Source organism: Anolis carolinensis, chromosome 3, assembly GCF_035594765.1.
Source record: "Anolis carolinensis isolate JA03-04 chromosome 3, rAnoCar3.1.pri, whole genome shotgun sequence".
NCBI classification, from domain to species: Eukaryota; Metazoa; Chordata; class Lepidosauria; order Squamata; family Dactyloidae; genus Anolis; species Anolis carolinensis.
In genome coordinates, this window is record NC_085843.1 from 75,610,493 (window position 1) to 75,623,979 (window position 13,487).

The 13,487-nt window shown below is 41.6% G+C and overlaps 1 protein-coding gene across 1 annotated transcript; it reads left to right on the forward strand.

Moving 5' to 3' along the window:
• Positions 1–1,904: 1,904 nt before the first annotated feature.
• Positions 1,905–5,762, forward strand: olig1 (oligodendrocyte transcription factor 1). The gene has a single exon (XM_062975057.1). The coding sequence runs from the start codon at positions 2,039–2,041 to the stop codon at positions 2,723–2,725; it is 687 nt and encodes a 228-aa protein (XP_062831127.1). The 5' UTR covers positions 1,905–2,038; the 3' UTR covers positions 2,726–5,762.
• Positions 5,763–13,487: the final 7,725 nt, after the last annotated feature.

Here is a 13,487-nt window from a genome sequence, read left to right on the forward strand (position 1 = left end):
GATGATGCGAGCAGATCCCAGTAAGGTGGCCTTTTGCAGTAGACAGGTCATAATTTTGTCAATGTTTACTGTTTTCAAATGCCGGCTGAGATCATTTGGCATGGCACCCAGTGCGCCAATTACCACTGGTACTGGTTTATGCCAGAGCCTTTGAAGTTCAATTTTGAGGTCCTGATAATGGTTGAATTTTTCTTGTTGTTTTTTGTCAATTTCGACTGTCACCTGGTATGGTGACATCAATAATCCAAACTTTTTTTCCCCACAACCATTAGGTCTGGTGTGTTGTGTTCCAAGACTCTGCCAGTCTGGATTCGAAAGTCCCACAGTATTTTTGTGTGTTCATTTTCCACTACCTTTGCAGGTTTGTGATCCCACCAGTTCTTTACTACTGGCAGGTGGTACTTGTGACATAAATTCCAATGAATTATTTGGGCCACATAGTGCCTTTAATCTCTCCTTATTATCCAACATATTCGCTTATCCAACGTTCTACCGGCCTGTTTATGTTGGATAAGTGAGACTCTACTGTATTACAGAACATTGGATAAGCGAAGGTTGGATAAGTGAGACTCTACTCTATTACAGTAGAGTCTCGCTTATCCAACCTTCATTTATCCAACGTTCTGGATTATCCAATGCCGTCTGCCTCCCGCCCAGATCCACAGCTCTTTCTCTAAGCAGCAAGGAATGAACTTTTTACAGATTTAATTTCCTACAATGTTGTTAGTCTAAGTTCGTTTTATGCAATTCTATCTTTATTTGTAGTTAATTTTTTTAGTAGTCAATGTTATTGTAGTCAATGTTTTCAATACATTGCGATGTTTTGGTGCTAAATTTGTAAATACAGTAATTATTACATAACGTTACTGTGTATTGAACTGCTTTTTCTGTTGATTTGTTGTAAAACAGGATGTTTTGGTGCTTCATTTGTAAAACCATAAGGTAATTTGATGTTTAATAGGCTTTTCCTTAATCCCTTATTATTATCCAACATTTTCGCTTATCCGACATTCTGCCGGCCCATTTATGTTGGATAAGTGAGACTCTACTGCAGGGGTCCCCAAACTAAGGCCCGGGGACGGATGCGGCCCTCCAAGGTCATTTACCTGGCCCCTGCCCTCAGTTTTAGGCTTGGTCAAAGTCTGAAATGACTTGAAGGCACACAACAACAACAATCCTACTTAACTTGACTATCTCATTGGCCAGAAGCAGGCTCACACTTCCCATTGAAATCCGGATAGGTTTATGTTGGTGATTTTTAAAAAAAATATATTGTATTGTTCTTTCGTTGTTGTTGTTTTTGCCCTACAAATAAGATATGTGCAGTGTGCATATGAATTTGTTCGTATGTTTTTTCAAATGATAATTCGGCCCCTCAACAGTCTGAGGAGCATGAACCGGCCCTCCACTTAAAAAGTTTGAGGACCGCTGCTCTACTGTATTACAGTAGAGTCTCACTGATCCAACACTCGCTTATCCAACATTCTGGATTATCCAATGCATTTTTGTAGTCAATGTTTTCAATACATCATAATATGTTGGTGCTAAATTCATAAATACAGTAATTCCTACTTAGCATTACTGCATATTGAACTACTTTTTCTGTCAAATTTGTTGTATAACATGATGTTTTGGTGCTTAATTTGTAAAATCATAACCTAATTTGATGTTTAATAGGCTTTTCCTTAATGCCTCCTTATTATCCAACATATTCGCTTATCCAACATTCTGCCGGCCCGTTTATGTTGGATAAGTGAGAGTCTACTGTATTATTAGAGTTGACAACTCAACTCAACACCATGCCTGTTTATGGCAGCGCTTTCCCCGCCCACCTCTCAGGGCAGCCAATGGGCGCGCGGCTCGTCCCCGGTGCGCCTTCCCATTGGCTGCCGGCTGACGTTCCTTCGCTTGGGGTTTAAAGCGCGCCCTTGCCAAGGAGCCCACTGCTTCCCATCTTCGGGGGAAACGCCCGCAGGGGCCCCGTTTGCCCCCCTTGAGCGATGGCCGCCCTTCCTCGCCCGCTCTGAATGCCAGCACCATGCTGAGGCAGCCGCCTTTGTACGAGCTGGTGGCTTATAGGCAGCAGCAGCAGCAGCAACAACAGCAGCAGGAGCATCTGGCTCCCCTGCCAGACTCGAACCCGGTCCCCGCGAGCGAGCAGCAGCAACTCCGCCGCAAGATCAACAGCCGCGAGCGGAAGCGGATGCAGGACCTGAACCTGGCCATGGACGCCCTGCGGGAGGTGATCCTGCCCTACTCGGCGGCGCATTGCCAGAGCTCTCCCGGCAGGAAGCTCTCCAAGATCGCCACGCTGCTCCTGGCCAGGAACTACATCCTGCTCCTGGGCAGCTCCTTGCAAGAGCTGCGGAGGATCCTCGCCGAGATGAGCGCCTCCGCAGGAGGAGGAGGAGGAGGAGGAGGCCACCTGGGCAGCCCCCGCCTCCTGCTCGCCGCCGGGCTCCCGCTCTTCGCCCCGGGCCCCGTGCTTCTCGCCTCTCCTGGGAACATCAGCCACCACCACCATCACCACCACCACCCAAGCTCAAACAGCAGCGGCGGCGCAGGCGGCAAATACCTCGCCTTAGCCCTGGAGGACCCTCAGCAGCCTCCCGCCGGAGGAACAGCAGCAGCAGCGGCGGCGGCGGCGGGGCTCTGCGCATGCGCCGGGTGCAAGTTCCCCCACTTGGTGCCTGCCGGACTCAGTTTGGCCCAGTTCGCCAAATAATGATCATAATCAAGGACTCTCTGAACAAGGACGGATCTTGGATGGAGGCAGCGGAAGGAAGGGAGAAGAGGACAAGCAAGTTTGGAGACTGAAAAAAGTCAGGGTGCATAGAAGAGGCATGGGCACACTTGGGCCCTCCCTCCAGGTGTTTTGGACTGCAACTCCCACCATTCCTAACAGTCTCAGGCCCTTTCCTTTTAAATAGCTGAGGGGGAAAAGGAAGGGACCTGAGGCTGTTAGGAATGCGAGAGTTGGAGTCCAAAACACCTGGAGGTCCAAAGTTTACCCATTCCTATTCTACACTGTTCTACAGTGACACCCACTTCAACTGCCATTGCTCAGTGCTATGAGACCCTGGGAGTTGTATGCATGTATTTTGGTGAAGCACCCACCCTCTTTGATACACACCTTGTGAAACTACAACTCCTAGGACTCCATAGCATTGTGTCAAACTGCATGAGTTCTGTGCCCTGTGTACGTGCACCTTGTATCCACAGTATAGCAGTTTGACATCACATTAACTGCCATGGCCCATTTTGGGATCTGTCATTTTTGGGAGCTCCCTGTCAAGACAGCTCTGGGCCACGACAAACTCCAAGATCCTATGGCAGCTAAAGGGGGACAAACTGCTCCAATGCTGCAGTATGGATAAGCTTTGGAAAGGAAGGCTTCGCTTGGTCTTTTCTTTCAAACTACAGTGTAGAGTGGTGGTTCCCAATCTTTTTTTGACCAGGGACCACTTTCCAGCCTTAGTACCAAAAGTTTTTGGTCAACTTTAGATTCAATATGGTTATTTGGGGTGTTGATTCAGAAAATTGCATTGGATAGACCACATCAGCTCTAGTTTCTGATACAGAACATATGCCACCCAGTAGTCACCATCTGCTCGCCCACAGAAAATCATATTTAATAATCTAGAGCTGATGTGGTCTATCCAATGCAATTTTCTGAATCAGCACCCAAATAGCCCCAGGGACAGCCCTAAAAATGAAGACACTAAGAGATTTTTTTTTGTTTGGGTTGTGTTATTATCCGTAGTAGTAATGGTGAGACTGTGGACCATTTTTTAGTTCTTGCAGACCACTGGTGGTCCACGAACCACAGGTTGGGAACCACTGGTGTAGAGGCACCCCTGGGTCAGGTCACAAACTGGTTAGGTACACTGTGATGGTAGGAAGCTCAAGGATAAAGAGGGGCTTGGTTCTCATTAAAGGCACTGGACCACTTCTCATTGATTTCAGGTTTCCCAAGGAATCTTTAGGATTGTGTTGTCGAAGGCTTTCATGGCCGGAATCACAGGGTTGTTGTGTGTTTTCCTGGCTGTATGGCCATGTTCCAGACTTATTCTCCTGACGTTTCACCCATGTCTGTGGCAAGCATCCTCAAAGATTGTGAGGTATATGATAATCTTTAGGACTGTTTCACTTTGGCTGAACGGCATCCCTGTAACTTTCATTTCACCCAGCAGCAAATCTCTTTCTGCCATTGCCGATGCCAATCAATTTGATAACGCTGGAGAGACCCTCCCTGTCTCTCTGACCTTCTATATCATTATTTTAACTGCAAGTAGCAAAGTAGTTAATCTCCATTGCTGATGCATTATTTGAAGACAGTATCTCCATGGGTTGCTGTGAGTTTTCCGGGTTGTTCCAGAAGCATTCTCTCCTGACGTTTCACCCACATCTATGGCAGGCATCCTCAGAGGTTATGAAGTATATTGGAAACTAAACAAGGGAGATTTATATCTCTGCAGAAGGTCCAGGGTGAGAGAAAGAAGTCTGTTAGAGGCAAGTGTAAGTGTTGTAATTCTGAAACATGGCCATATAGCCCAGAAAACTCACAGAAACCCAGTGATTCCGGCTATGAAAGCCTTCGACAACACAGTATCTCCATAGCGTTGGAGAGACATAGAGTCCAATCCTATCCATCATGTTCCCTCAAAAGTAAGTCCCACTCATTTGAATGAGACTGGCACCATCTGAGAAGGATGGTAAAGCCATTGAACACAATCCTAAATTTCCTCCTCCAGAATCAACATCCACTGGACTGAATAGAGCTTCCTTCCTAGTAAATGTATTTAAGAGTCCATAGAGCTCAATCTTATACAAAAGCAAGTTTCATTGGGTTCAGCGGGATTTTCTCCCAGCTCAGTGTGCATAGGATTGCATAGGATTTTACTAAAAGTGGTGATGGACGAAACAGAAATTGCATTGTCTTAGATGCAGAAAGGAATTAAACACATGAGTGTGACTTCATGTTACAGCTCCCTCTGTTACACTACTGCTGGTTTTAGCACTATTCATATCTATTCTGAGCATCAATATTTTTAAAGTATTGTGAATTTTTAGGAATATACAGAACACTATAAAAAGTCTTCTGAAATGCTGATGTTATAACGTGTTACAGATTCCTCATGAGAGTGATGTTTAAACAAAAACATTCTTGTAGTCTAGTGAAAGAGGGTTATAATAGAGAAAAGGAAATATTTTAAGGTATCTTTACATCCCAAATTGTTCTGGTCCTTTAAACAGATGAAGCTGTATAATTCTAGAAGTAAGGTTTCTGGTGTTTTAAGTGCACTTATGCCCAAATGTTAGCATTTTGATGGTTTCTGTTCACTTTCTAAATGAATCTGCCTGTTTGTTTTCCAATAAAACCTCTAGACTCTGCAATATACAACTGTACTATTATAATTGGATCAAATAAATAGCAGAATATTGACAGCCCTCTCCTGTCATACCATTGACTGAAATATTAGTGTGTAACTAGATGGCCATGTTTCAAATGTTAAGGTAACATGCTATATAGACTCAAGATGAAGTCGGCTCCATTAAATTAAATAGAAATGTACTTCTAAGTAGAACATGCATACAAATTGGCAACATCAGGCTATTAGAAATAACATCACACAAAAACTTGTTAAAGAGGAATGATAGTTGGCTTCCTACTGATATTACAGCCATACACCTTCAAATCTGCTTACTCTGGTGCAATGTTATCATCTTAACCGTCTGGAATAAAGTAATTTTTGATATAATGTTGTTCATTTCATTCTTACTCCCTTCCCATAAAGTCAGTCTGGAAAATGCCTTTATCTCTGGAGATGAGACAATTGTCTTTAATTCAAGCTGCTCATTTGTTACATTGTGCGATGGCTGGAAATAACAGCCAAGCATTAGAACTGATATCCAACTTAGTAAGCCAATACTTAGATTTTCAAGGCAGCTCTGGCCAAAGTTTAATTGGAGGGGGTTCTTTTTGATACAGACTGCATTTTAATGACAACTTAGTTAGATGGATATTGCATAATGCACCACAGGTCCTATTGTTCCAATGCAGCTTGCTCGAAAGCAGTTTTTTGTGAACTGGGGCCATAAGGTTCTCATTTAATGGAATGCATCCAGTGACAGCTAGCAATTCCCATGTAGAAGGGAGTGAATCCACTCCAAGTTTTAGTCTGAACTTTAAAGGTGTTCAGCTATTTAAAAGTGTGGCATTTGTACCTTGCACAGTCTTTTGAAGTTCAAACTAAATCTGGAGTAATTTAACACCTCGCTGACATGGGAGCCCCCTTTCACTTCCTCCAATACTTTATATTATAGATCAGTGGTTCTCAACTGTGGGCCCCCAGATGTTTTGGCCTTCAACTCCCAGAAATCCTAACAGCTGGTAAACTTGATGGGATTTCTGGGAGTCGTAGGTTGAGAACCACTGCTATAGGTGAAGTAGACCTATCCTTACTTATTAGAGGCAGAATCTGTCATCCAGTTATGCCATGTAGTTATACTGGGAGAATTTGCAATCCTCAAGAAAAATGACATAAGATGACTTAGGACTCTGGGCCACTTCATGCTCCATAATTATAGCAGTATGATTCCATTTGAAAAATAGCCATTACTGTGGAATCGTAGTGCTATAACAGTGGGGCATGGGTAGGTCCTCTGACAAACAAGGGGGTCACATAAGCAACAGGACATGAAACACATTGTGATCTCAATTCATTGTAATCACGTGGTGATTCGAAAGGGTCTTGGAAGGATTCATGTTGGTTGAAACATGGCAGAAATTATCTAGTGATAGGATTTAATCCATCATTCCATAGCATTGAAACATGGCAGTTAAAGTGATGTCAGACAACATTAATTCTGTGTGTTGTTGAAGGCTTTCATGGCTGGCATCATTGGGTTGCTGTGAGTTTTCCGGGCTGTATGACCATGTTCCAGAAGCATTATCTCCTGACATTTCACCCACATTTATGGCAGGCATCCTCAGAGGTTGTGATGTCTGTTGGAAACGAGGCAAGTGGAATGTCTAGGGTGGGAGAAACAACTCTTGTCTGTTTGAGGCAAGTGTGAATGTTGCAATTGGCCACCTTGATTAGCACAGAATAGCCTTGCAGCTTCAAAGGTTCATGTTAATGAACCAACCTGGACACAGCATATTATCTGAGAACACAGAAATGCTGGACCACTCTAACAACCACCATGTCAGACTACGCAGAGAAGCCATTGAAATCCACAAGCATGTGGACAATTTCAGCAGAAAGGAGGAAATCACAAACATGAACAAAATCTGGTTACCAGTATTTTTTAAAAAAAACTCTAAAATTAGGACAGTAAATAAAGAACAACACTCAGAAAACATGGGAATTCCCGACAGGAAACAATCAGGGCCAGCTAAAACCTCCCAACAAAGGATTCCCCCAGGCAGGAAGCAGCCAGGCTTTGAAGCTGCAAGGCTATGCAATGCTATATGAGGGTGAAACATCAGGTGAGAATGCTTTTGGAACATGGCCATACAGCCCAGAAAACTCACAGCAACTCAACATAAATTTTACAGTCTAGATGCAACCCAAGACTTTTTAAAGACTCACTGCTATATGTAACTCAGAAGCAAGACGCAGACAGTAGCTTAAATCCAGTTTCAAAATTAGGCCAGAGCAGGCCTTTGCATCAAAACTGCTGAATGATAGATCTATGCTGAAATTGATTCAGTGGAATGGTTTTAGAGGCACACTGCTGGAATCATACACCTCTGTTTAGTGGGACCTATTGCCAGGTTAGAGCAGTAATGTCAGGACTGCAGGTTAGTATGGATTGGATTGCTATTCTCACACTCGTATGACTCGTATTACTTAGGGATCGCCTAAGTAAAGTATGACTTTCAATGCATCTTGGAACTCTCAGGCTCAATTCAGAATAGTAGTAAGAGCTCTTAGTCCCCTGACTCAGTTACACGAACAAACAGTTGGAAGAATGTGGGATCCGTAATGAAACTTTGGAAAGGAAATTGAAGGGTTTTGAGACACAGATGGTATTTTCGTGAACTCTGCCAGTGAAGGGACAGGAAGATACTCCGGAGAAGGAGGTTATGCCAGCATAAAGGCAACTAAACTGGCAAAAAAGAGAGCAAATTCAGCTACACTTTGAGCTGTTCATATCCTGTAGCCAGAATAACTTTGAGTTAGCATTGTACTGTTCCCTCTCCTACTACAACAGGAAAATAAACAGCAGAAGTGGATAGGAGTGTAGGACTAGAATAATTTATTTGAAAAAGTGGAAATAAAATATTGGAGGGTGGTGTTAAGGGGGAGCCAGGCCTATCACACAGGATTATTACTTGTTTTGAATGTGTGTGTGTGTGTGTTTGTCCTCACAGAAATAAAAACAGACTTTTCAAGGACTTATTGTTTTAGCCTTTTGCAGGAAAAATGACAAAATAATCTTGTATTGCTTAATATTTAAAATTAATGGAAGATAGTATAGTTTTACATTATCTTCCATTAAGGACTGTCCTATTACAGTAAGCCCTTCACATTTGTAGAAGTTTACTTTTGCGGATTTTGATTATTTGTAGAATTTAATAAAACAGTATTTCTAATTATATATAGGTCATCCGGTACAACTCTATGGTAAAATTCTGCTAGAAGTCAACCATAAAGTTTCACTGGAGGACATACACATTTCTAGAGGGAAATCTCCCAGTATAATTCTATGTATGGCCAACAGTTGGCAGAAGTTGTTTATATAGTCATGCTGGAGAACCGTCCTAGAGATCACCCGAGAAGTGTTTGCCTGCCCTCTCAGGTAAGGGAAAGGGAGTCTTTTGTTCATGGTTTTCCCATTTTTTGCCCAAATCCTGTATCTTTAGCTCCAGAATGTAGAGTAGAGGTATCATACTTCACCAGCCACACAAAATTAGCTGGGAGAGATGCCACAAGACACAAAAAATTCCACAGAAGCTACCATTTAGAAATGATTACAAGCAAAACATCCAAAAAAAGGCTATGGATGCCAACTTTTCAGGAGGCTGAGGACACCAAATTCAGCAGATACACAAGACTAGATGGGCTTGAAGTCACAGAAACTGTCTATTGCCCATTCCAAACAAAACATATGTGTTCTGGAAAATAGCCCCAACAAATAGCCATGTTTACTTGATACACCAGTTGTTAAAGAAAAAATGGAAGTGACGCAACAAGACAAAAAATGAATAGGACTCAGAACCAAAATCGATATTCTAGAATGTGGCTCTGAATTCCAACTTTCCAGGAAATTTTGTTTGGATGTGCAGAAAGGTGGTTCCTGTGAAATATTATGAGGGGTTTTTTTTTGCATCACATATATGTGTATGTGGTGAGCTGGTAGGTATGACCTGTTACAGAATACATACATTGTGCTTAAATTAAACCAATCAGCTAATGAAATGCAGTGTTACAATAATGACAAGTAGACAAGTAGAAGATGGAGAGGCTCCATTCTCTCTGCAAAAACAAGACTAGTAGCAAACTGTGGCACAGACCATGAAGTGTTAATATCAAAAATTGGAATAAAGCTAATCACATTTTAAAAGAACCCATTTAAAAAGAACTCATTTTGCCATTTTGCAATGGCAAAATGAAACCCGAAGAACATCCCTGTAGAATGCAAAGACTATATACAAATGGTTAAAGGATAGAGAAGAAGCAAAATAAAAAAGGGACAGAAATAGGACCAGAAAATTTCTGTTTTGTTTTAATTTGCAGTTCAGTTTTCTAATTCCTTTCCCAGGATCCTGAGTAATTTGGACATGCCATACCAAAGATATCAATGAACACAGGTTTGATTAACTCTATATTGGTTTCTGTTTATTATGTGAGGTGGAAAATATTCACGCATAAAAATGGATTCACCAAACGCATCTCTACCATGAGAGAGTGTTCTTGGATCAGGTAAAGGTTTTCCCCTGATTCTGTCTGACTCTGGGGATTGGTGCTCATCTCCATTTGTAAACTGTAGAGCCGGCATTGTCCATAGACATCTCTGAGGTCATGTGGCTGGCATGACTTCATGGAGCACCATTACCTTACCGCCAGAGTGGTAACTATTGATCTACTCACATTTGCATGTTTTCAAACTGCTAGGTTGGCAGAAGCTGGGGCTAACAGCGGGAGCTCACTCAGCTCCCTGGATTCGAACCACTGACCTTTCAATCAACAAGTTCAGCAGCTCAGTTGTTTAGCCTGCTCCATCACTGGGGCCACTTGGATAGCTGCTTTAAAATCTGGAATGAATTTCAGAGCAGATTCACCAAACCTGTCTTGGAAGCCACCATGTGGTAAATTAAATTGCATTGGAGGTGAAGGAAGAAGAAATATTGTTCTCTGAATATCACTGAATTGCTGTTTATAATTTTCTTCACCATTGATTATGGTGACTATATGTGTCAGAGAACTTGCATATGCCCAGTCATATTTAATATCCTAGTCACTGTTCCATATTAGAAAAAGTTCACAACATGAAACATGAAAGATCCATGAAGGAAGATCCCAGCCACCCCATTGATCCAGCTGTGATAATGGAAGTATAAATGGAAAGACAGCTGGCAGAAGATTTTGTCACTTCACATGACACACACATTGCTGCCTTTTTATTTCAGGTTCCTGAGTAGGAAGGAAAGAAGTCTTAGTTGTCAACCAGCTAACTTGCAGTGCTAATAGATTCTGATGGTCGAGGAAGCAGCGGCGGTGGGGGGGATCAGCCCAGAATTTAATTTAACACCGTACAATACATCCACATGCCCAGAAAATGTGGACAGCTTGATAGGGTTCACTGAGCCAAAGAAGTAAGACCAAAACAGTGCATTAATGTATAGGGGAAGAATAGTTGCAATCAGTTCTCTTGTGAATTGGACAGAGAACTTGGAGATGAAGCAATTATCAGCCATCGGGGATTAATAGTAAAGTGTGAATGCCAAGCCGTATATGTTAGGGGCAGAATATGTTGCCTATAGAAAACAACAAAGAGCGTTTCTTACTATTAAGTGAGATTAAACGTAATGGCCTGATTTAATCACAAAGGCAGAATTAAATTCAGATGGCAACTTCAAAGTGGACACATGCACACAAGCTACTGCATACATTTACATATAGCTGGCATAGCTTGGCTTGCATCACAATAGGATAAAGTTTCTTTGGCCACTTAAACAATTTTCCATTCTTTGCCTTTCATTAACATGCACTGTATTTATCTCTAAATTGCTTTTGGTTAATAAGATGGTGCTAAGAGTTATATTTATTCATGGAGGTCCATGAATAATTCCTACAAGTAAATTTGTAATTCCATCAAGTTAAAAAAAAAGGTTCAACAAAAATAGAATAGCTATAATCAGGTAACTACAAAATGCTGCTGTCATAACCAAAAGCTCTGTTTTTTTCATGTAACTTCTAAAAGCCAATCCCAAAGTCAATATGCCAAATTATCCATCTGACTCAAATCCTTGAAAAGTGTCTTATTTTCATCTAATTTATAGAACACCCACATTTTAATGAGTGCCACTATGTTTTAATAGCACTGATCTTCAATGGTCTAAACAACTATCTTTGTCTTTCCCTATGATATTCTGTTTGCAAAAGTTGAAACATTTCACAAGACTCCACTTTTAACTTCATATTATGGATATTCACTTCTGTTGCTTAAGAACAAATTTAGTTGATTCAAATTTCATTTACTTGTAAGTAATTTCCACTACTTCTTAGTAAACCTTGTTGTTAATTGGTTGAGTTGTTGGGTTAATAGCTCATTAAATACAAAATAAAGTCCAGAAATTAAGGGTGTGTGTGGCACATATGCTTTCAAAATTAATGACAAAGGGTTGTCTTGTAAAGTCTGTTCAAAAGAAATAAATGCTCTCCCTGCCTTGCTCGATGCTGAAGGCCACACAGCCACGCATAGTTTGAAAGCTGATGGAAAAGGGTGGTGAAAAAAATGGGTGAGAAACATGCTAAATCTGGAGTTTCACTGAGAGATGTTTAGGCACAGTAAATATCTTTTTAGAAACCATAGTGCAACTAATGTAACTTGCAGTGAAAGAGAATCCTGAAAAAGAAGTGCTAGCTAAAGATTTAAATGTTCCAGCTCTATCACACAATGGTAAAAAGCACTATGAAATGAAAAAGATCAAAACCATATTGGTAAAATGGGTGGCTAGCTAATGAAGTCTGCAAATTCACATGAGAATATTAATGCTGAAATCCTGCACAACTAGAGGGAGAGAACATCCAAGCAAGCATGCTCAGGATTGGGCTGTAAGATATCAACAGAGTTGCTGAGTCTCTTGTGTCAACTTCACTATGAAGAATCTGGTGTCCTCCTACATGTTCAGAGCATGGCTAGAGAGAGACCATCTTTCCTTTCTTTGGTGTGTATATTCCATCTCTTCCTCTGATGGAATTGAAAAATCCAACAGCATCTGATCTTCACTGTAGGGACGTGCTCCTTCCACCATATAGTCCCACATTGTTCTGGAACAACTGTTGTGCTACAGATTTAGCCCTGAATTCTATTGTTACTTCTAACTAGAGTTAGCCTACCAAAACAAACATACTGAAGTTTTTAGTTACTATTTATCAGCTGGTTGAGTGGCTCTGCTCTAGCCAAGATAAGCATTGTGATTTAGCCCATTGACTCTAGAAATCTGTAACACCTTCAGTTAATGGCCAACAATCTGGCAATACAGAAGCAAGTTGTTAAAATCCCAAAACCATTTGCCTCGAGTTGTGAAAGCAGTATTAGTTTAGTTTATCTGTGTACTGTGTCAGGAAGGTGAAGAGTTAGAAGGCATGATCATCAAGTTTGCAGACAAGACCAAACTGGGAGGGATAATCAATACTCCAGAAGATAGAAGCAGAATTCAAAATGATCTTAACAGATTAGAGAGATGGGCCAAAACTAACAAAATGAAGTTCATCAGGGACAAATGCAAGATACTCCACTTAGGCAGAAAAAAATGAAATACAAAGATACAGTATGGGGGATGCTTGGCTCAATAGCAGAACATGTGAAAAAGATCTTGGAGTCCTCATGGACAAGTTAAACATGAGCCAACACTATCATGCGGCAGCTAAATAAGCCACTGGGATTTTGGCCTGCATAAATAGGAGTCTAGTGTCTAGATCCAGAAAAGTCATGCTACGCCTCTATTCTGCCTTGGTCAGACCACACCTGGAATACTGTGTCCAATTCTGGGCACCACAATTGAAGGGAGATGTTGACAAGTTGGAATGTGTCCAGAGGAGGGCGACTCAAATGATCAAATGTCTGGAGAACAAGCCCTATGATGAGCAACTTAAAGAACCGGGCGTGTTTAGCCTGCAGAAGAGAAGGCTGAGAGGAGACATGATGAGGGCCATGTATAAATATGTGAGGAGAAGTCATAGGGAGGAGGGAGCAGGCTTGTTTTCTGCTGCCCTGGAGACTAGGACATAGAACAATGGCTTCAAACT